We start from the raw sequence: 23,540 nt of genomic DNA on the forward strand, positions 1-23,540 counted from the left end.
CTCGAAGCCCACCAATGTAAATGGTAATCACACCCCAAAACACCCTCACAGAAATACGGTGGCTCAAGCAAGTTGACACAGCTAAGGATCACAGCTGCTTTAGGGGAGGCAAGGCACATAGCATTATATAAAACAGAATCCCTTTTAAATCATTCCCTTCCAGCCTTCCAAGGAGAAAGTCTCAGTTTTGTGCCAATATGCCTTCAAACTTCCCAAACACTTGTGACATCCTGTTTCAGCAAGGAGACAGCAAGTTGGCTTGGGACCTGGCTTTCAGCAGCCCCGGTTTCTAGCTGGCATCTAGTAACATTGTTTTGTTTCCATTGTATTTCTTTTTTCCAACACCCTTGGTTAATGGCAGGCAACGCCGACTTTCCATTTGAGTCCTGGTACAAGGTTTCCTTTTATAAAGATGTAAGCTTAGGGGCGCCTGAGTGGCTCAGTCGGTGGAGCGGCTGACTTCGGCTCAGGTCATGATCTCACAGTTCGTGGGTTCGAGCCCCGCGTCGGGCTCTGGGCTGACAGCTTGGAGCCTGGAGCCTGCTTCAGATTCTGTGTCTCCCTCTGCCCTCCGCTGCCTGCACTCTGTCTCTCGCGTTGTCTCAGAAATAAATAAACATTAAAAAAAATTTTTTTTATAAAGATGTAAGCTTAGAAAGTGAGGAACTCACTAGTACCAAGGGAATTATGGGACCCACCTGAAATTCCGAAGGTGGTACACAGGGGAAAGCGACGTAAGCATAGTGGGGCCGGTGCCCGAAACAGCCCCTCATGCTCCACGTTCCCTGAGCTGCCCGTTGCCATTTTTGACTTCTTTCCCCCCCAGGAGACCGTGCTAGTGGTTGATTTCCACGTGGAGGGTCCCACCGGAGAGTGGTGGCAGTGGACAGGATGAGAGCACCCTGGCTCTGTGGGAAGGGCTGGCCTGGGGGCGGTGGTTCTGAGAAGCTCCTTGACCATGATAATGGTCGTGGTTGCTGGCTTGCATCCCAGCCGCTGCTCTAAGCACTCGTGCTGTAGTATCTCCTAGAAGTCCTAGAAGGTAGGTGTGCCATCGTCATCCCCGTTTTACCAGTGGGGAAACTGAGGCACAGAGGGGTTACACTGCTAGGCTCCAGTCCAGTCAGTCTGGTGCTGTTTTCTTGCATATTTTGCCCCTGTTACCTCCTGTTCATCTTCTCCCCTCCGTCCACCTCCCCGTGTTAACTCCCCTGGAGGTGCGGGCCCGGCTTTCCTGGTCTGGGGGCTCCTCGGCCAGGCTACGTTGTAGGAAGTGATTCCTGGTCCCTGACTTGGCGGCACAATGCGTGTACAGAAATGCCAACTCTTGTCACTTAGGAAAGGTGACGGGCTGTTAACGTGAATGCCTCCGATCTCCCGGGGATTACTTGAAAGTCACTAGTACAGAGTGTTCTGTGAAGGCAAAAACATTCCCAGCCTAATGGCCGTGAGGATGGGGTGATGCCCCGAATCTGACGCCAGCTTCGGCCCTGGCTGCCTAATCCAGTTCCACCTCCCTGCCACGCTGACATGCTGCATGCCTGCAGGGACACCAGCAGCCCTCTCTGGGCTGGGGTGTGGGTCTGCTGGGTGGCATAATGCCAAGGAGCTCCTTGGATTCCAGCAGCTGGCGGTGAGATCTTTAATTGAGGGGCTCAGGCAGCAGTCATGGGCAGGATGACAGTTGCCAGGTCTTCTGCGAAAGCTGCCCAAGCCAGCAGACATTCAGCAAATAATTGCCACGCAACCTTGAGCTCTGGGGATATGATGAGCGAGACATTGTCTCTGCCCCTTGAGGACCGAATCTGATAAAGCAGTGTTTCCACTGTAGCAGTTAGCTTCTGCTGTGTAACAAACCACTCTGAAACGTAGTGGCATAAAACGGAAACTGTTTACGGGGAAACCTCGCTTCGCGAGCGCAGATCGTTGCAGAAACGTGCTTGTCCAAAGCGCTCGCGTACCAAGGCGAATTTCGGGAACGTTGGCTCGGTTGCGATCATGTGACATTTGCTATCGCCTACTGCTCGTATTGCAAGACATCGCTCGTTTATCAACTTGAAATTTATTAGAAACGTTTGCTTGTCTTGCGGAACACTCGCCGAACACGTGACTCGCAATCCAAGGTTGTACCGGGTTTAGTTCGTGATTCTGCAGGTGGGTGGTGTGGGCTGGGCTCTGCTGGGCGCTCTCTTGGGTCTGTGGTCAGCTGGTGGGTCAGCTGGGGGCTGGCTGGTCGAGCGTGGTCTTTGCCGGAAAGGCTGATCTCTGCCCCGTCCAGTCTCCTGCCCTCCAGCTTGTTCATGTGGTAGCTGAGCAGAGAGAGAGAGAGGAAGTGCGTGAGGTCTCAGGAGGCCCCCGCTCCGCACTGGCCACTGCGTCCCTTCCACTGCCTTTTCTTGATAGAAGAAATCACAGGGGCAGCCAGGGTTCAGTGGGTGGGGAAATAGATTCCACCTCTTAAAGGGAGGAGACGAGTTGCAAAAATTTTGTTAAAATCGTGTGTGCTTCTGAACATGAGGGATGTTGGTCTGCCTTTTTATATTCTTGTGATGTCTTGCCTGGTTTTGGAATTGGGGTAATTCAGGCCTCCAAGGATGAGTGTGTGGGGGGGGATGTCGGAGGTGTGGGGGGGGCAGGTTCCCTCTTCTTTGGTTTCATTCAGTTGGTGTTATCCTTTCTTGAGTGTTTGGCAGAATTCACGAGGGAAGCCATCTAGGCCCGGAGTTTTATCTTTGGGAAGGGGCTCCAGGCCCTTGATAAATATTTCTTCTTCCTTCTTTTAGCAAACTTGAAAAGAAAAGTCTAGGTCTGGTTCTTTTTCTTAGCTGTTCAGCTCCTTGAACTCTGTCTTGTTCAGTCATTCCCTCCGTACCTATTTACTGAGCACCATTGACAAAGCAGGCACTGTTCTAAGTGCTGGGACTGCCGTCTGCACCACACAGAAGGTCCCTGATGCCATCACGGAGGAGAGCGATAATGCCCAGGTAAACAGGTGCATTATGGCATCAGGCCGCGGCAGGTGCTGTGGGAGAAAGATAAAGAAGGGCTGTAATGTACGTCACTAACATTGTCCTCAGCAAGTTTGCCTGTCTCTTCTTTTTTTTAACGTCTATTTTATTTTTGAGAGAGAGCGAGAGCGTGAGCAGGGAAGGGGCAGAGAGAGAGGGAGACAGAGAATCCGAAGCAGTCTCCAGGCTCCGAGCCATCAGCACAGAGCCCGACGCGGGGCTCGAACCCATGAACCGCGAGATCATGACCCCAGCCGAGGTCAGACGCTTTACCGACTGAGCCACCCAGGCGCCTGGACGCCTTCTTTTCTATGGTCTCCTCTCTCAGCCTCTGTTTCTGGGTCCCACCATCCGCTCTTGGTTTTCTCCCCACCCCGTGCTCACCACCCCCTCCTCCTCCATCCCCTCCCCTGGCCCAGTGCTTTCTCCACGTGGGCTCCGTGTCCCACCTGCCCACCTGCCACATCGGCGGGTTCTGCTAGGTGCTCCTGTTCTCTCCTGAGTGAAGGCCCCACCCATATTCCCACCACCTGGCCATGTGTCCACATCGTTCCCAGACTTGGCTAAACTGGGCCGTTGCCCTCGCCCTACAGACGTGCTCCTCCCGCTCGGACCCGCGTGCATCAGCATGCTGAAGCTGGGGGCCCCCAACCCCTCAGCCGGTGCCAGGCCTGGTGACTCTGCTTCTGAGAAGTTCTCTCTGGTGCCTCCAGCCTCAGCTGGTGCTCACCGGCCTGTTGCTGCCTTGGTCCAGACCCTTGTTCCCCACCAGGGATCTACCCCAAAGGTGTGAGCCCGTGGCCTGCTTCTAACCCACCCTCTGACTTCCAGAGGCAGATCTTGGTACTTTCCTCCTTAAGGGGAGCCTGGGTGGCTCAGTCCCTTAAGCGTCCAACTTGGGCTCAGGTCATGATCTCGCAGTTCGTGAGTTCGAGCCCCGCGTCGGGCTCTGTGCTGACAGCTCGGAGCCTGGAGCCTGCTTCGGATTCTGTGTCTCCCTCTCTCTGCCCCTCCCCCACTCATGCGTGTGCACATGCGCACGCTCTCTCTTTCAAAAATAAATATTAAAAAGGGGCGCCTGGGTGGCTCAGTCGGTTAAGTGTTCAACTTTGGCTCAGGTCATGATCTCACGGTCCGTGAGTTCGAGCCCCGCGTCGGGCTCTGTGCTGACAGCTCGGAGCCTGGAGCCTGCTTCGGATTCTGTGTCTCCCTCTCTCTGCCCCTCCCCTGCTCATGCTCTGTCTCTGTCTCTTTCAAAAAATAAATAAACATTAAAAAAAAAAAAGTAAAAAAAAAAACCAAACAGTCTTCCTCACTTCCTGCCTTACTCATTTGTGTATCACCAGGGCCCGGTTTATGGGGGGTGCTCAGTAAATGCTCATTTACTCAGGAGCAAGGGACGCCTGGGTGGCTCAGTCCGTTAAGCGTTGGAGTTCGAGTCCCGGGTTGGGCTCTGTCCCGAGAGCTCAGAGCCTGTAGCCTGTTTCAGATTCTGTGTTTCCCTCTCTCTCTGCCCCTTCCCCTTCTTTTGCTCTGTCTCTCTCTGGAAAATAAACAAACATTAAAACAATTTTTTTAAAAAACAAACAAGTAAATAAAAGCAGTGAGCAGTAGGCTAGACTCTGAGCCTGCTTCTGCCACCTGCTAATTTGATGGTATGAACAAACCTCTCATTTTGACTTCTAGCCAGCAAAGGGGACCCTAGCCCTTGCCCATCCGTGTGACGGGGCTGTCACCTCCCTGACAAAAGGAAAAGGAAATTCAGATTTAGGGTGGGCAACGTTGTAGTTTCTCTAGTGCTGGGTTGCCTGGGTTCAAGTCCCAGACCCAGCCTTCACTGGCTGTGTGACCCTGGGGACGTTGCTTCACTTCTCTGAGCCTTTCCTTCGCCTCTAAAAGGAGGCTAATTGTAGCACCTACGTCATGGTGTTTTGTGACGAATGAGTGAGCGCCCAGAACAGTGCCGAGCACACGGTAGGCACCGAATGTCGCCTGCCACCATTGTTGACGTCGGACTGAGAGACTCAGGCCTGCGCAGGCAGGATCGTCCTCGGCGGCTTCTGCCCTGGAGCACCGCCGAATCCCCGTGTCCCGTGTGTGGCCGTGTCTGCCCCAAGCCCAGTGCTGGCTCTGAGCCCGGAAGCCCCAGCGCGGTGAGAGCAAAGCTGGGCCGCCCAGGGCAAAGGGGCTTCTGCCAGCATCAGGGCATCTCGGACGCCTGGATATTCCAGTGTGGCTGGTGTCCAGATACCAGGGCGGGAGGCCGAGCTGACCTCTGCCTTCCTGCAAATGGAGGCCAAAGCCACCGTCCCCTCCGAGTGCCGCGGGTGCTGGGAGGGGCCTGGGCTCCAGCCAGCTGGCCCGCCAGCTCTGGCGCGGGCCTCGGAGCCCCTGTGGCGGCACGGCGTCCCCCGGGCTTCAGTGCCCAGAGCGTCCTGGGCCTGTCCAGCCCGGGCTGTGGGTGGAGCGCTTCGGGGCCGAGGGAACCCCCCCACCCCCACCCCCACCCCCACCCCCGCCCCGGACCTCCAGACGCCAAGCAGCCCAGGTCTGTTTTGCAAAGCTCCACACCTCAGGGCTGACCTCCTGCCCACAGTTCCTGGAACGGCGCCAACTCAGGCTGAGAACGGGCCTTGGTTTAAATTGTAGGAAGGACTCCGGGGGTGGGCTGAGTGGTCGTCTCAGCAGCGCGCCCTGTCCCGGCGGGAAGCTGGCCGGCTCTCTCTCTTGCTCCCCAGCACGTAAGGGAGCACATGCCAAAGCCGCTTCCTTTTAGGGGCTGCAGGGGTGGGGGGTGGGGGTGTCTCTCTAGGAAGGGGAGGCGAGGAGGGACCTTAACCTTCTTTTCACCTGTAAGGCCTTATGGTGATGTCCCAGCATCAGCGGCAAGCCAAATGGTGCTTCTGGCAGAGGGAGGGCCGGTGAGTCACCAGCAGGACTTTGTCCCCACCCAGGGCCAGACGTGCAGTGCGTGAACACACACACACACACACACACACACTCACACACACACTTCAAGCAAATATCCGACCAAGGCACAAAAGCAGGACAACCTCTCTACTAAAGAGCCAGTGACGAGCTACGAATCCTTGGTGTGTCCTGTTTGTTGTCTGAGGTCTGGCTGGGCATTTCTGGGAGCGCCGTCCCTCATCCCGTCGGCCATCAGAACTTAAAACTCACGGGGCGCCTGGGTGGCGCAGTCGGTTAAGCGTCCGACTTCAGCCAGGTCACGACCTCGCGGTCCGTGAGTTCGAGCCCCACGTCAGGCTCTGGGCTGATAGCTCGGAGCCTGGAGCCTGTTTCCGATTCTGTGTCTCCGTCTCTCTCTGCCCCTCCCCCGTTCATGCTCTGTCTTTCTCTGTCCCCAAAAAAAAAAAACGTTGAAAAAAAATAAAACTCCCTGAGCCGCCAATCCTCCTTCGTGTGCCCGGAGTCTCCATAGCCCGCCCCCTCCCCCACACTGGCTCTGGTTCTGACGTCCGGAGGATGCTGGCCCCCTGAAAGCCATTCGCTGCTCTTCCTACCCCGTTACGGATTCTTTCTCTTGCAAATAATTCTTTTGACTCTGCAGTTCTAATACCCTGGGATGTCTGTTATTTTATGTGATTATTTTGGTGGGTATTTTATAGCACGGAGAGCATTTAGGCCGTCAATCTGGAGATACTTTCGCGTGGTTCCTACTGTGCACCAAAATCAAGGCTGTAGAGTGTCTGTGGGACCCACCTGAGTTTCTGGGTGGAAAGGGGGTGCATTGGGATACATTTTGAAAACAGGACTGAGTCCGTGTAGTGTCTGGGTGAGTGTTTTTAGTGATCAACGAGAGGCCTTATCCAAAATCCAGACCAGTCTCCAAGTAGATCAATAAGGACAGCGTTCGATTCAGTGGGGCCAGTGAGTGAGCCAATAGGATCAAAAATGCCAGAAACACTTTTTTTTTTAATGTTTATTTTTGGGAGAGAGAGGGACAGAGCATGAGTGGGGGAGGGGCAGAGAGAGACGGAGACCTAGAATCCAAAGCAGGCTCCAGGCTCCAAGCTGTCGCCACAGAGCCCCACACAGGGCTGGAACTGAGGAATGGCGAGATCATGGCCTGAGCCAAAGTCGGACGCTTAACAACTGAGCCACCCAGGCGCCCCTAAAGTGTATTTCTGTTTTTTTTTTTTTTAAGTTTTATTTATTTATTTTGAGAGAGAGAGAGAGAGAGCAAGCACACAGGGGAGGAGCAAAGAGAGAGGGAGAGAGAATCCCAAGCAGGCTCCACACTGTCAGTGCTGAGCCCAAGGTGGGGCTCGATCCCATGACCTTGGGTTTGTGACCTGAGCTGAAATCAAGAGTCAGACGCTGAACTGACTGAGCCACCCAGGCACCCCTAGAACGTATTTCTTAATCAGACCCTCTCTAATAAGCCCCGTCCTATCCCAGCCGTAGCTAATGGGCCTGTGCAGACACATGCTGCCTCCCCAGATCCCTCCCGCCTGCTGCAAAGATTGAAGGAAGTCCCACCAAAGGTCAAGGATGCAGGGATGGATGGCTTGACGCTTCCTGAGCCCTGTCACCCGATGTTAACTAGGCTGCCGTGTGATTTCCATTAGGCCCTAACCACGTGAGCGGGGAGGAGGGCAGCAGAAAATGTCCTGGAGCCCGAGGTGGAAAACAGGGGGTTGGAGTCCCAGCTCTGCCCAACTTGGGCAAATCACCTGCAGCCTTTGTGAGCCTCAGTCTTTCATCTGTAAAGTGGGGATAATGATACCTTGCCCTGCCGGCTTCACAGGGCTGACATGAAGGTCCGACACAAGACACGCCGTGTAAACTGCAGCGCGACCTTTAATCATGAAGAATCACGTGGGGTGACCCCTCGGCGCACCCTCTCCCCGGGGACCTGCTGGACCTCCTCCCTGTCTTGGGGGCACGCGTGCATTCCTGTGCGCCGTCGCGGTCAGGGGCAAGTTCGCTAGTCCTCCCTGAAGAATGCCCGTCTTTCTTGTCATGTGGCAACAGCAGCTGGCAGAGGGCAGAGGAGGCCGGGGCTGGGAGAGAGGGCCTGGCTGGGTCGAATACCCCACGAGGGACGTCTCACCACAGGCTCATAACTGTAACAGTGTTCTGCAATAGAAGACTCGGAATGGTAAACATTTGGCGAGAACTAAAGACAACAGACAGAGCCCCCGAGGGGTGGAAGAGGCAACTAGTAACGCCAAGGAAAAGAAGGGTTGTTCAAGGGAAAAAAATGCAGTCAAAGCACACTGTTTGTCTCTGTAGTTGACAACAGCTACGTGGTCAAAAGGTCGAGGTCGATGATTGGTGAATGGCAAGACTGTATGGAGACGGAGAGAGTGGGCAGGTGGGGGGCAACGGTGGTAAAGAGACTCTCCCCTGGGCAGGAAGCCGATGTTTACAGTAGATGAATCAGGCGGGGAGGCTCCTGGCTTGACTCGGTCCGTGGAGCCCGACACTCTTATCTCGGGGCCGATGAGTTCAAGCCCCCAGGTTGGGTGCAGAGATTACTTAAAAACTAAAATCTTTAAAAAAAAATCCCAAAAAACAAATACAGTAGGTGAATCAGGAAATAGAAGTGCATATGGAAACATGGAACCCTGGGGAAAAACACAGCTGAAGGGGTTAAAAGTGATTGCTTCCGGAGACCGGGAGCAGGGCAGGGCAGAGGCTGTGGTTTTTCATCACACGCCTTTGATCCTATTATCTTTTGTGTTTGTTTTTTTTTCCTTGTCATCACCTGTATTATATAGATCAAAACATATTTTTTGAGAAGCTCTGCAAGTGCTAAGACTTTGATTTCTAGACTGGGACTTGAAAAGCTCACCCGTACAGCCTCCCACCTTTCGGAGCGTCCCGCTCAGTGGCTGGAGAATCCACCAAAGGGAAGTACGCCGTGGCCTGCCCTCCTGCCTGGTGAAAGCCATGCTGGCACGTGGCAGAGGCTACTGGAAAATGCTTGTGGACATTGGAAACCTGTCTCCCGTCCTCCAAGGGGTCTCCCACTGAGCTCACGAGGGCACCTGGAGTGGGGGCCAGGACACCCTCCAGACCTGACCTTGCTCCTGCTTCCCTGTGGGATCGGAGCAAGCCAGAGCATGGCCTCTGTTCCTGGTCTCGGTTCCTGCCTCTGGGCGATCAGGGCTTTGAGTTTTCTGAGAACATTCATAGTTACGCATTTTTAGAACTACAAATGATAGCAGATAGCTTGCCGTGCACCAGGCACAGCCATGAACAGATAGATAATAGATAGATAGATAGATAATAAACAAGTGAACAAAATGAGGTACGCTGAGGCCATGAAAGTCCTCGGAAGAAAATGAACCGGGGGACAGGATAGACAGCACCAGAGGGGGCGTAGGTGTTCATCGGGTGATCTGGGAGCTTCTCTGAGGATGGGCTGTGGGAATTGAGACCTAGACAATGCAAGGGAGAGCCTGCTGAGGGCGGAAAGGAGGGTGTCCTCCAGGGAACTCTCCTCCAGAAAAATGAGACCAGGCCAGCCCGGTAGAGCACTGAAGGCCGCAAGAATAGGGAAAGCAAGAGGCATCGGCATTCAGTAGGGCATTTTTTGGAGGGAAAATAAATGTCTGTGAATGGCAAGGATAAATTCGGTGCCACCTTGGGTTTGGTGGGCTGGCCTTCATGCAGCCCCCAGCCCCGGGGGGTTTGTCTGTCCCTCAGTATCTCCACAGAGGGTGCACGGAGACCCCGTGCTGGGGTGAAAGACGGGTGCGTGTCACGAGGAGAGCACCGCTGGGAAGGGAGGGCCCAGGGGATGCCAGAGGCTGGTCTGTGCTGGCCAGAATTACACTCCCCGGGGAACTAAGGGTGGTAATAAGTCAAAGACGTGGCATCGAGGCTTCTGCCCCCACACGGGACTCTGCACAGCTGTGGGTCCAGTAGGTCAACTTTGAAGATGGAGTATGGCACAGCACTAAGTGTCCAGTATGGTCAACTGAGCAAAAAAAACTAACAGTAAAATCCACTACCTGCACGTACCCTTTGACGCGGCACCCCCACTTCTAGGACTCTGCGAAGAGCAGTAAGGGGGCTTCCGGCTGGCTCAGTTGGTGGAGACTGCACCCCTGCATCTCAGGGTTGTGTGAGCCCCACGCCGGGTATAGAGATCGCTTAAAAATAAAATATTAAAAAGAAAAGGAAATAAGTGTAAGGATATCCCTGGGCAGTCCGGCGTGAAACAGCAGGACGTCCGGAAAGGACCTGAATGGCCGTCAGCAAGGAACCAGTTGAGCAGACTGGCTTCAGCCACACAGTCCAACACCAGGCGGCCATGCCAACGACGAGGTGGAATCCTGCGCGCCCGAAGAGAATGATTAGTGGTGGGGAAACTAGGCTGGAGAATGGGCTCCCGGCTCCACACCCGGCTCCCCCCTCGGTGAAGGGAAAGCGGGGCTCGAGGCGAGCAGACATTTCCGCTCCCCTGGGTAGGGAGGAGGTGTGCGGAAGAGCAAAGCACCGCGCAGCGCGCCCTGAGCTCCACCAATCCGGAAGGTGGGCGCTGGATGCCCCCTCCAATCAGGAGCGGAGGAGCGGGTGAGGGGCGGAGCAGGAGGCCGGAAGTGTCAACCAGGTGCAACTCCCTCCACACGGAAACCGGAAGAGTGTGGAATAAGTGTTCCCACATAACTATTTATGGAAGGACACAGAGGAAAATGGGAAGAGGGGTTCCCTGAAGGAGAGGAAGTAGGAGCCTGGCCTCAGAGATAGTGGTAAAGGGACCCTTGACGTAAAGGGACCCTTGACGTAAAGGTGCAGGAGTGAAGGGCCCTTCTTTAAAGGTTTCTGGGATCTCTCCTACTTACGAATGGTTTCTTCCAAAGCCTGTGGTGAGGTCACTTGCCGTGTGTCAGGTCCACAAGTTCTTTTTGTCCCATTTTGCTTTCATGGGAGATCCAGACATCATCGTGGGGGAACACTAAGTAGGTTGCATTTACTTCTCTATTTCCTAATTTTCCTGGACACCTAACAGTTCAAACCAATCTGTAGCCACCCTTGTTTGCCCCTAGATCTTTGTCTTACACTGGACTCAAGACATTTTGTAAAAACTTAGCGTCTTCTCTGCGGGAGCTCCTTCATGATGTCTGGAATTCCAACCGAACTCACTCCCAAGTGTTAAAGCAGTGCCTTCCAGACATTAGGCGTTCTAGAACCACCCTCAGGCTTTTTGCTAACACTGAAGACTTCCCATCCTTTTATTTACATAATATTTTTCTTAAACGATTCACTTTTGAAACTTCAGATTTGTTTTGGGGTGCCTGGGTGGCTCAGTCAGTTAAGCTTCTGACTCTGGGGATGGGCTCAGGTCACCATCTCACAGCCCATGGGATAAAACCCTGCCTCAGGCTCCATGCTGATGGTGCGGAGCCTGCTTGAGGTTCTCTCTCTCTCTCCCTCTCTGCTTCTCTCTCTCTCTCTCCCTGTCTCTCAAAATAAACTTTTTAAAAAAAACCTTCAAATTTGTTTTAAAAGGGTATTTCATATTACTACTGTAAGTAGTGTTACTTATGAAAAGAACCTTTTAAATTCTTAAATTCTGGCTACACTCTATGACCTACCCGAAGTTCTGCTTATTCTTTTTGTAAAAAAAAATGGCAAGTGTTCGAGACAGGCTAACACCAAACTGGGTCTTTCTCCTTGGTGGACTCAGAAGGATTGGATGGGGAGTTTCTTACTTCGTGGTTCAGTGTTATTTAATGCCCTATCAATCAATGTATCAACCCAAACCATGCCCTACAGCATTTGAATTCCACACTTCGGAGAGACCAGAGTTAGAGCCTTTCTCCCCTCTTCTGGAAAGTTTTAGTTATGTGTCCATATGCTTTTGTGTCATCTGAACTGGATAATATATTAAGTCCATTATCCCCTGGCATTTATGGCCCTGCCTGATTAGGTTGGCTTTTTGGTAAGGGTCAGAAACACATCTGTTTGGAGGCAGCCTACGATGGCAGCTAAAAATGATGCAGGCGTAAACAAAGGAGTATTTGTCCTTTTAACAAGAATTGGAAGAATTTCTGAGCTGGTTCACGGATTCTTCCCGAGCGATGATGCGCAGAATCGCCGCTGGGACCGCACAGGCCGAACTCTGGAGCCGCGGCTCCTGGCTCATTGTTAGGGAGTCCTAGGTCTTGGGGAGTCCCCCCGTGTGAGCCCATGAGCCCCTGCCCCCCATGAGGGAATGATGAGTCCCGTGAGTGAGAGAGCATGGCCAGAAAAGACAAGCCCCCCGGGTACGAATGCCTTTGGTGCTTTTGAGCAGCTCTCCAGTATCACTTTAATCCACTTGCTACAACCCTAGCTCTTCGGCAAGAGTTCCAATTTCACTTGGCTGTCGCTTCCTATGGTGGAGTATGCAGACTGTCCAGCCAGAGTAAAAAGTTTAGCCTGAGGGGCGCCTGGGTGGCGCAGTCGGTTAAGCGTCCGACTTCAGCCAGGTCACGATCTCGCGGTCCGTGAGTTCGAGCCCCGCGTCAGGCTCTGGGCTGATGGCTCGGAGCCTGGAGCCTGTTTCCGATTCTGTGTCTCCCTCTCTCTGCCCCTCCCCCGTTCATGCTCTGTCTCTCTCTCTGTCCCAAAAATAAATAAAAAACGTTGAAAAAAAAAAAATTAAAAAAAAAAAAAAAAAGTTTAGCCTGAGATCTCAGTGGTTTAACATCCAAAGGCTTCTTCGTCAATCACAGTATCTGTCCAAAGCGTGAGGCTTCAACGAGTGGTGGCTGCACCATCCCGGCCACTTCATGGGGGAGGGATGTGGGAGGTCGCACACCTCCTCTTCAGCCCGGAAATGCGCGCCAGGGTTGCTTACAGCCCATTGGCCAGAGTTAGTCATAAGGCTCCAACCTAACTGCAAAGGAGGCTGGGAAATGTAGTCCTGTCAGGCCCAGAGGAAAATGAATCCCTCGCAGCTGTCTACCATCCACCATGTTTCCATTTTGTGGTTAGATGTTCACATAGGGATGGATGTTAAGAGGAGGGGTGTTTGAGTAGGGATTGATTTTATAAATGGTCAGATCGTTAGGAAATATGTTCGCGTCGGGATCACTTTGGCTCTGTTAAGCACCATTGCTGTGATCATGAATACTCAGACCTCCAGCTTCCTGGGAGCTGTGAGCCTCCCAGGACATTGCCACCATTGCCTGGTGGGTGGGGGATCAGGGAACAGCATTTTGGCACACACAGAGCCGCTCGTTCCTGCGCCGGCGCCCATAGTGTGCTGCTTTGAAGAGGTGCGCGCTTTTCTGAATTAGCGATTTTAATCGGTCCTCACCCGACTTCCTCCACAAGGGATATTTGGCATTTGGATGCAACACGGAGTAGCTCCTCATGCCAGACGTAAGTCTATACAGGGAAGGAGAGATGAGAGAAGAGCTGGGTTGTTGTTTTGTTTTGTTTTTTTTTTAACTTTTTAATGTTTATTTATTTTTGAGAGAGAGAGATAGAGAGCACAGGCAGGGGAGGGGCGGAGAGAGAGGGAGACACAGAATCCGAAGCAGGCTCTGGGCTCTGAGCTGTCAGCACAGAGCCCGACGCAGGGCTCAAACTCACAAACCGCGAGATCACGACCTGAGCCGAAGGCAGACATTTAACCTAGTGAGCAGGCAGACACTTAACCTAGTGAGCCAGCCAGGCACCCTGAGAAGAGCTGTTTTTGATTTGCTAAAACCCCCACTAAAAACTGCCTATTTTTTGCTTAATTTTGCTCTGCCATTGACACGTGTATTTCTCTCTCTGTCTCGCCCCCTTTAGCATCTCTCTCTCTTCCTCTGGACTTTAAACGCAATCCCTCGCCCCTCCGTGCCCTGTGAAAATGTTGGTGCTCCTGGCTTTCATCATCGTCTTCCACATCACCTCTGCAGCGTTGCTGTTCATCGCCACCATTGACAATGTAAGTTCCCTTTCTTTCCGACCGTCCCAGATCCCAGAGCCCCCGGATCCTACAGTCTGTAGAAGCAGGATTGAGAACTTGCCCAAGGCGATTAGGATACGGGCTTGTCCTCCCCCGTGAGACATGCCCCTCTCAGCTCAGGCCTCGGGGCTCGGCCAAGTGTGGAGGTTCAGAGCATCTCATGGTTAGGTCTGGGTCCACAGGCACCTGGATCTTCTTGTCCCTGATCCCCCACATGCCTGGTGTGATGCCTTGGGTGTAGGAAGCTCTTTCCTTGAATTCACTTGAATTCATCCCTCCTCTGGGTAAATTTCTTAACCTCCACACTGTGCCATTCCGGGGCCAGACCATTCTTTGCTGTGGGGCCGTCCTGTGTCAAGTAGGGTACTTAGCAGTATCTTTGGTCTCCACCCACTAGATGCTATTTTGTGACAACCAAAAACGTCCTCGGACATTGCCAAATGTCCCCAGGCGGGCAAAACCACCCTTAGTGGAGGCCCACTGCCCTAGATCCCCCAGGTGACCCATCCCAGGTGATTTCTGCCCCTCCTGCCTTTAACACCTTACAAGTCAGGAACCCTGTTGCTAGACACCCCCCCCCCCCCCCCCCCCCAGTTATGCCTTCCCTGGCAGAGCTCATGCTTGGAACTTTCCTGCTGCCCGTGCTCCCAGAAACATTGAACTCTTACTTTCATATCCAGCCTGCGGCCGTGTAGCAGGGATGCATTTGAGAAACGACCCATCGGTAAAGACTAATGGGTCTCCTAGCAGGAAATGAAGCTTGGTATCAGAGGTCCTCCTGGCCCGCACTTAGCCCCACGGGCCTGGCTTCCATCCTGATCGTTTCAAACTCAGAAGCATTTAGAGTCAGCAACACGGCTCAGCAAGCCTCGGCTGTGCCTTCCGCGTGGCCACCAATGCTGCCGACATCGAGGACTCCTGTTGATCGATCGTCATATGGGAACCTAGATTATCACACCGCCTGCCCCTTAGCGCTCACCCTGGCCAGGTCCTGCGCTAGGTCCTTATACATGAACCCACGCATTTGGTCCTTACCTCAAGCCTACGAGACGGGTCCTCTTCTGACACGGTTTTATGATGCGGGAGCTGGGCCTCCGGGCAGTTGGACACCTGTGCTCAGCTCACCTGCAGTCAGTGGCGGGACCGGGATTGGAGCCCTTCCTGACCCTGGATCCTGGAAGGGAGGTGATTGCAGTGATCAGCCTGGGTTCCAGAAGGGTCTCGAGGAGTTGCTCTGCGGGGCCAGGGCAGAGATCACAGTGATGCTGTGGCTTAAAGGGTTTGGGCCTCTGTGACATAAATGGTAGTGAGTGTTCTTTTAGAATCCCCTTTCTCTGTGCTTTGCAACTTCCCCTTTGAGATCCTGAAAGGGTCGCCGACATCATGAGAGGGATAGACAGACATGAGGGGCAGAAGAGCCCTCAGCCACAGCACCAGCTAGTCCTTTGGGGCACCGTGGGTATTTGTAGTGCCGTGGCACTTACCAAGAAGACACGGACAGGCTTTTTTTGGCCAGTTGGTAAGTCACGGTGTTCATTATGAGTTAGGAATTACTCTTGGCACGTAGCTGGCACATGGGAGCTCGGTGAATGTTTGATGACTGGACAGATAGGAGAGGGGGATTCCAGTCTTTGGATGGATAGAAGACAGAAGAAGGGCCCAGTGGGGGCAGGGAGCTGTAGAAGGCACAGAGAGGAAGAAAGCATTTGGACCGAAAGCAGAATTTGGCCTGCTCGTCTCCTCCGCAACAGCCTTTGCCCCCGGATTTCAGCCTTTCTGGCTGCCCCCTGACGTCGCCCCTATAGTTCGTGTGGATTTGCCGCTATGAGCTCTTGTTATTGCCACATGAGCCTCATTCGCTGCTGAAAAGCAGCCCAACAGCACGGACCTCGCTTGGGAGCCTGTCGGACGTGCAGAATCCCAGCCCCACCCCAGACCTCTCAAATCAGAATCTGCAGTTTTCTAATTTTTTTTTAAACGTTTACTTATTTTTCGAGAGAAAGAGCGTGAGCACAGGAGGGACACAGAGAGAGGGAGACCCAAAATCCGAAGCGGGCTCCAGGCTCTGAGCTGTCAGCACGGAGCCCGACATGGGGCTGGAACCCACGAACTGTGAGATCATGACCTGAGCCGAAGTCGGACACTCAACCCACTGAGCCACTCAGGCGCCCCCAGAATCTGCATTTTAACCCGATTCCCAGGGGCCCCACATGCACCCTGCAGACTGAGAAGTGCTGGTCCCGTCCCGAATATTTATTTCCCGCTGTGCCTCGCACCTGGGTAGAAGTCAATGCTTTCGTGATTAACCGACCGCCCTCCCCTGTGTTTCTGCTTTGTGTTCCAGGCCTGGTGGGTAGGAGAAGAGTTTTTTGCAGACGTCTGGAGAGTGTGCGTCAACAACACAAATTGTACAGAAATCGATGCCAGCTATAAGGGTGAGTGCGAAGCCGATACAGAAACACCGAGCGAGAAAGGAACGCTCAGACGGAGGGCTCCCCTGTTCGCTGCTTTCATACCCTCTCCTGTGCTCTCGGGGTACTTGGAAGGGGCTGGCCCAGTGCTCCGTGCAGGCCAGAGACAGGAGGGGTGTGCAGAAACCAGCTAAGCCGCCCCCCCTCCGCCGCCCCGGTTCTTGGCCAATCAGAGCTTCTGTTTCTCGCGAGGTGTCAGGCCACTTTTCCCGGTTTGGGCATAGCCACCTTCTCCCGTGTCCTCACAAGGCGGAGAGCAGAGAGCCCAGAGCCCAACAAGCTGCCGGGTGTCTTCAGGAGGGCATCCTGCTCATGAGGGCTCCGCCCTCACGGCCCGATTCCCTCCTAGAGGTCCCACGTCCGAACGCCATCCCATCGGGGGTTAGGATTTCAATAGAGGAGTTTGGGGGAGGCATAGTCAGCCCACAGCAGCCCCAAATTGCACCATCCCTGGTTCACCCCGAACCGTGAGATCGTGACCTGAGTCGAAGTCAGACGCTCAACCAACTGAGCCACCCAGGTGCCCCCTGGATTTTTATGCTTCATGGAGCTGTAATTTACAAATCAGAAACTGCATACTTCTTAAGGGCTCAGTTCAAAGAGTTTTCCCAATGCTATATACGCCCGTGCAAGAGAGAGAACTTTCCCATCACCCTACAAAGTTCCCTTGGGCCCCTTTCCACTCGTTTCCCGCCAGCCCCGTCCCAAGGGCAACCACTTCTGACTTGTGTCACTATAGTTCCCTCTGCCTGTTGGGACTTGATACAAATGGAGTCGTACAGTGTGTATTCGTGGGCGGGGGGGGGGGGGGGGCGGGCTTCTTTCCTCACCGCAAAGAATGGGGTGAGGGCCTGGGTGCTCTGTGGATGGCACTCCTGATGTACAGCCAGGAGGGAACGTGAGCCACTGCTCTAAGCATTTCATTAGATACTTCCAAATTGGGGCGCCCGGGTGTCTCCGTCAGTTAAGCATCCGACTTCAGCTCAGGCCCTGATCTCACAGTTTATGGGTTCAAGCCCGGCCACGGGCTCTTTGCCGTTGGCATGGAGCTTGCTTGGGTTCCTCTGTCTCCTTCTCTCTCTGCCCTTCCCCGACTTGTTCTTTCTCTCGAAAGAAATAAACTTAAAAAAAAAAAAAAAAAGTACTTACAAATTATGCTTTCCTCCAGTCAGTTTCAGGCAAAACTGGGGAAAAAGAAGAAGGTTTGTCGTTAGGTTTTCCCGTGCAACTTTGGCCACCGTCCCCTCACCCGTGTTAGCTGCATCCTGGTGATGACGTTCAGCCCTTATGCGGGACTTCCTGCTTGCAGTGCCCCCTAAAATCCTTACATGGATGGATTCCTTCTGCTTGCCCTGCCTGAAGGCGGGGGGCGGGGGGGGGGGGAAGCTGGGAACCACGCAGGTGGCTCCAGCCTGTGCCCTTGACCCCTTGTCTACACTGGCAGTGTGTAGCTTCCGCTGTGTCCTTCCGTGCGATGCCCTCCATCCAAGCCCAGCTCTTCTCTCTGCTGAGACCTCCTTCTGCCGAGCGTGGCTCTCCAAGGCTGATCCGAGAACCCTCCCTTTCTCTTCTCCTAAGTAGCAGTCATAAGGCTGATTCCCTTATAGTTAGGGGGTATTCAGTAGTCCGTTCTCGGAGCACTTTCTGAAGGTCCCTTGGGCCCGTGAGCCCCGCGTCCCCAAGAATCCCTCTGGAGGCCTGTAGGACGGCGGGGATCGTGTGGTCCAGTGCACAGATGGACACCGACGGGGAGGGGATGCTGGGAGGACACCTGGCCGCTCTTGTGCTCGCAGTGTGCAAATGTCCGTTTCCCTCCTGTCGTCCTCACTAGGGAGCTGCCACTGTCCCTGTGGCCCCGGGGGTCTGCGGTCCTCGGTCACGCTCTCTCGCCCTCTCCCCGCAGATTATTCCACGGTGCAGGCGGTCCAGGCCACCATGATCCTGTCCACCATTCTCTGCTGTATCGCCTTCCTGATCTTCGTGCTCCAGCTCTTTCGCCTCAAGCAGGGAGAGAGGTTCGTGTTAACCTCCATCATCCAGCTCATGTCATGTAAGTAGAGCGACGGGCTTCCTGGACTAAGCGCTCCCCTCCCGGGAGCTCCCCTCCCTACTGCACCATGCCTAGGAGCCAGGAGCGGCGGCAGGTGAGGTCTGAGAGAGGAGAAGCCGGCCGCCACCCTGCGGCGGAACCTCCTCTACGTCAGAGTCTGGGATTTAGTTGGGGGGTCAGGGCAGGCGTCCCCAGGACATGAAGTCTGAGCTGGGATCTGTAGGATAAGTAGGAGTTGGCGTCTAGAACGTGCTGTCTTGATACTGAGGGGAGAGGCAAAGGTTCCCCCAGGGAAGATGCCGCTAATGTCTGTGTGTGCTGGTGATTCGGTCAGGATGGCTTTTGGCTTCAAGTAAGAGAGAAATCCAATAAACAAGGGCTTCAGCCACAAAGACCTTTACTTTTTTTATATGACAAAGAGCTTGAAGGTGGAAGGAGCCATTGTTGGCCTGGCAGCTCAGCAGCATCAAGAGCTTCCACTCGGTTCTTTGATGCTTTTCATCTTCAGAGCGTCAGTGATGACTTCCTCATGGCCCCCAAAAGGCTGCTGCAGCTCCAGACATTCATCCTAACCTCACAGTATCTAAAGCAGTAACAGGGGAAAGTATAGCAACAGAAGACGCATTCTCCTCCCTGTCTGTCTCTTTGCAGGGAGTACTATTTTTCACTGAAGGCTTTTTCTGTGGCCAGAACTGGGGCACATATGGATCCATACAGTATAGCAAGTAAACAGGAATAGGACTGCTGGGTGGGGAAGGGAGGGGGAGATGGTTGGCAAACGGTGGTCCACGGGCCAAATCTGGCTCGCTGCCTGTTTTTTTCTTTTTTAATCTTTTTAAATGCTCATTCATTTTTGAGAGAGAAAGAGAGAGTGTGTGAGTGGGGGGAGAGGCAGAGAGAGAGGGAGACCCAGAATCTGAAACAGACTCCAGGCTCTGAGCTGTCAGCACAGAGCCCAATGTGGGGCTGGAACTCACGAGCGGGGAGATCATGACCTGAGCTGAAGTCGAACGCCCAACCGACTGAGCCGCCCAGGCGCCCCTCGCTGCCTGTTTTTATAAATAACATTCTAGGGGCGCCTGGGCGGCTCAGTCGGTTGAGCGGCCGACTTTGGCTCAGGTCACGATCTCGCGGTCCGTGAGTTCGAGCCCCGCGTCTGGCTCTGTGCTGACAGCCTGGAGCCTGTTTCGGATTCTGTGTCTCCCTCTCTCTGACCCTCCCCCGTTCATGCTCTGTCTCTCCCTGTCTCAAAAATAAATAAATGTTAAAAAAATTTTTTTTAAATAACATTCTACTGGAACCTAGTCCCGGCCACTCACTTGCACAGTGTGGCTGCATCCACGCTCCAGCGGCCAAGCTGAGTAGTTGCGACAGAGATCGTAAGTGGCATACGAACCCTAAACTCTTCACTGTCTGGCTGACGCCTGGCTTACACCGGTTCTGACTCACCCCCCGGGCCGTGCCGACGGCCGCCCGAACAAAATCGGGTCCGGCTAGCAACAAGTGCGAAGTCAAGCGTTCACGGGGTAGGCGGCAATATTCTGCTGCAAAACATTAGTTGTGATCTTTCCAAAAGACCAAAAGTAACTACTCCCCAGTCACCGAAGCTTACGTGTGTCTTCTTCTCCAGCCGCGGTCCCCGCGGGGGGCTGATGCACGCCGTGTCAGTGGTCCGTGATCTGTTTATTTGCTTTCTTTGGACAGGCCTGTGCGTTATGATAGCAGCTTCCATTTATACAGACCGGCGCGAAGACATCCACAAGAACAACGCGCAACTGTATTCGCTGACCGCGGACGGCAGATATGGCTACTCCTTCATCCTGGCGTGGGTGGCCTTTGCTTTCACCTTCATCAGCGGCCTCATGTATCTGATACTGAGGAAGCGCAAATAGGACACCCAGAGCTACGTAGCGTTTGCTGCAGTACAGAATCCACATTCAGATAACCGTTTTGTATATAATCAATTGTGTGTGTGCGTGTGGTTTTTCTAGCAAACATATCGTTTCCTTTAAAAGCCAAAAAAAAAAAAAAAAAAAGAGAGAGAGAGAAGAGTTTTTGCATTCTTGAGATCAGAGAGAGAATAGACGATGAAGGCTGGAACCCAGAACTCCTGCCCGTCCAAAAGTCGCGAGACGACAAAGCCAAAAATCCAGCCATGCTCAAATGCAAACATGTTCAGTGGGATGTTTCTAGACCGTGGCGATGTGCTGTGATGTGATGTGATGAGAGACCAAGAACGCCAGGTCTCGGGGGACGTCCTCCCCCCCAGGCTGGAGCCTCGCCGAGCACCCCCCTCCCCTCGGGCTCCCTTCCCCATTCTGTCTGTGCTGGTGTTGGAGGTGGGGTGAGGGGGGGTCCGGGTGAGGGATCGAGTCTCCTCAGATGTTTACCCAAGTTCTATGCGAGAAACAGATGTGTATCCCCTGCTGTTCTGTCTGTATCCAGACCAGAGCCCAATGGTCCTGTGAGGGGCTGGGTCCAGAAAGTTCCACCCACGTTTGCTGACGATGTCAGGTGCTTGCCTTAGGGAAGGTGAACTTTAAGGGGGGGTCGGGCTGAGGCTCACCCTAAGGCGGAGAATCTCAGCATGTGACCCCCGGCAACCTAGTAAGGTGCAGACTGCCGGGGCCCCTCCCCGGACCTACAGAATCAGTGTCTTCAGGGACGGGGCCTGGCAACCTGCATTCCTAACAGGCTCCTCGTGTTGAAGCCGAGGAGCACAGCCCCAGGGCCGGGTGAGCACAGCTGCCTCGTCACGAGACGTAAAGATCTTGTGGTGAGGTGCTGGCTGCCACCAGCCTCTGTTAGCTCTTGTCTCTTCCACAGTGGCTCACATGTGGGTCATCGTCCCAACAGTGCCCAAGCCAGTGTCCAGACAGCCAGATGGCCTAGAGGTGCTGCCTTCTTCCTCCTGTAAGTAGGAAAGCCTGTCCCGCCTTCTGAGGCCGGCCGGCCTCTGCTAACCCCCATTTCTAGAGCCTCAGCGGGCCCACCCGCCGTTCATTTATTCAGCAGCATAAATCATGGAATGCTTGGTACATGTCAGGCCCAGGGCCCGCCGAGTGGGGACAGTCTTCTCGGGGGCTCAGCGTCCACTGGAAGAGGCAGATTAAAAACTACTTAGGAAAACTAATCACGAACTATGACGAAGGCCGCAGAGAACCCAACCCAGGTTCAAGAGAGAGAGGCCCTTGGGTAGGGGGGAGCCTGCTGTATGCCTGCCTATTTTCAAATGCTCCTGGAGGCACTTAAATTGGCAGAAATGTCACTCTGGTCTGCCACACAGAGTGCCTTTGTCGGGCGGTGGTGTCTCATTACACCCCAAGGACACTTTTGTGGAGGGTCCCAGGGTCCCGCCTGCAAAGGCAGCCGTGACAGGCTTCCAGATTGCCGTGGCTCTCGAACACCGGTGTGCACGGTGCCGCCTGGGGAACATGCTTTGGTAGGGTCCGGGGGACAAGCCCGCCAGGTGCTTCCGAGGCTCTCCTGCAGAATACGGCCGTGGGGAGTTTCTCTTTGGGGTGAAAGCATGGTGTGTGGCAGGTGACCCCGGGAAGTGCTCCTGTAAGAAGTTCTTCGCCCCTCATGGTCTGTACCCTCTTGGATTTTTTGGGCATGCCGCCGGGGACATGTGCCTGGGGCCCCGCGTGGGACCCATCTGCCGCGTCTCCGTGTTGGCACTTTGACCTTCTGCTAAGTGGAGCGATGACTTGTCATAGCCTGGTTCCCGTGGAGCTGGGAAGATGCCCAGGCGTGGTCTTAGGGCCACCACGGATGCCAGTGCAGGATGGGCTTTTCTCTCCACCCACTCGCTCGTTTCTTCGTTCATTTTCAACAGCGCATTAAATGCTTACTATGTGCCGGGCACTGTGTGGGGCTCTCAAAACACAGGGTGGGCAAATTCACTTGAGGTAGGAACTCCCTCCTCGTGGAGAGGCCACCAGCACAGCGACAAAGGGACAGACACGGGGAAAAACTGTCACCTCTTGCTTCCATGGAAAACCCATTGTAAGAGTGTGGGCCATACCTCCCAGGGTTTGCAAGATGCTACATGAGCCTCAAGGAGGAAGGTGGGTCTGCGTGCCCTGGGGCTTTCTACCCAGGGGGCTTTTCTAGAATTTTCTAGCAGCCACAGTGGAAACAAACAAAAGTCTTAGAGCCCCAAATCTGGAAAGCCTGCTCCCCAGGCAGGGTGTGAATTTCCCTCCAAATTTGAGGGGTACATGAGTGTCTGAAACGACCCTGTGGAGTTTCCTGGCTGGTCACCCCTCCTGTGGAGCACGTTTGGTGTCCACATCCATTTGTGATGCCCCGGTTTTGTGAAACATGAGAGGTGCTTCCTCCCCCACGTGGTGTGATGTGTGACTTGCGTCGGGAAAGTAAGGTGGTAGCAGGAGGAAGAAAATGCCCAACCTTCTTCGCCCTAGACAGAAGCAGCCCTCACTCGGCACTTACGGTCAGTTATTCAAGGACAACCCCAATGAAGAAAATTAGCTGAGACATCCAGGAAGCAACGACTAGGACCAAACACGTGACTCGTAACAACTGCATTTGAAGGGAGTGTAGTTTGCGCATTTTAGGACATTTTTATAAAGTACTGTAATTCTTTCGTGGAGGGGCTATGGATGGAGACAGATTAACTTGTTTTGTTATTTGCATTAAAATTCCTTTGGGTCTCTGTTCAGATGAGTTTGGAGGATTGATTTGTTGGTCGGAGTGGATGTATGTGTTTGTCGATGAACGCAGGAAAGTTGGGGGCCTTCCCCCCCGCCCGACGCCGCCCCCCACATGCTCTCTGCTGTAGTTGTGTGCCTGGGTGCATTCGTTCTTCAACAGAGCTCAAGTCGTAGGATGCTCTGTACTTGCCGCTAAGGAAGACCTGCCCACGAGCCTATACGTAGACGCACTCAGCACAGTAACTGGAAGATAGAAGTTGTGGCTTCCTTTAAAGTCTGCCTGGACGAGAGATTGACTTGCTAATAGTTGAAAGGCTACTTACTATACAGTAGGTTAGACAGTTCTGTGTATTGAGGGACAGTGGTTTTGGGGGGCAGCGTTACGGAAAGGCTTAGGGGCTGAATTTGAATCTT

General features: G+C 53.8%; 1 protein-coding gene and 1 long non-coding RNA gene across 2 annotated transcripts in view; one reads left to right on the forward strand and one right to left on the reverse strand.

Moving 5' to 3' along the window:
• Positions 1-23,134, forward strand: part of EMP2 (epithelial membrane protein 2) — a 33,352-nt gene extending 10,218 nt beyond the window's left edge. Inside the window, exons 2-5 of the mRNA XM_058712123.1 lie at positions 13,770-13,908; positions 16,274-16,364; positions 18,304-18,450; positions 20,155-23,134. Of these exons, the coding sequence (XP_058568106.1) occupies positions 13,831-13,908; positions 16,274-16,364; positions 18,304-18,450; positions 20,155-20,342 (504 nt within the window). The 5' untranslated portion in view covers positions 13,770-13,830 and the 3' untranslated portion in view covers positions 20,343-23,134. The remainder of the gene's footprint in view (positions 1-13,769; positions 13,909-16,273; positions 16,365-18,303; positions 18,451-20,154) is intronic.
• On the reverse strand, positions 7,815-11,408 carry LOC131501710 (uncharacterized). The gene is made up of 3 exons (XR_009256860.1): positions 10,829-11,408; positions 10,005-10,135; positions 7,815-8,111 (listed from the first exon to the last, which is right to left on the reverse strand). It is a non-coding gene; the product is annotated as an uncharacterized LOC131501710 (long non-coding RNA).
• Positions 23,135-23,540: the final 406 nt, after the last annotated feature.

This window comes from Neofelis nebulosa, chromosome 18 (genome assembly GCF_028018385.1).
Source record: "Neofelis nebulosa isolate mNeoNeb1 chromosome 18, mNeoNeb1.pri, whole genome shotgun sequence".
Lineage (NCBI taxonomy): Eukaryota > Metazoa > Chordata > Mammalia > Carnivora > Felidae > Neofelis > Neofelis nebulosa.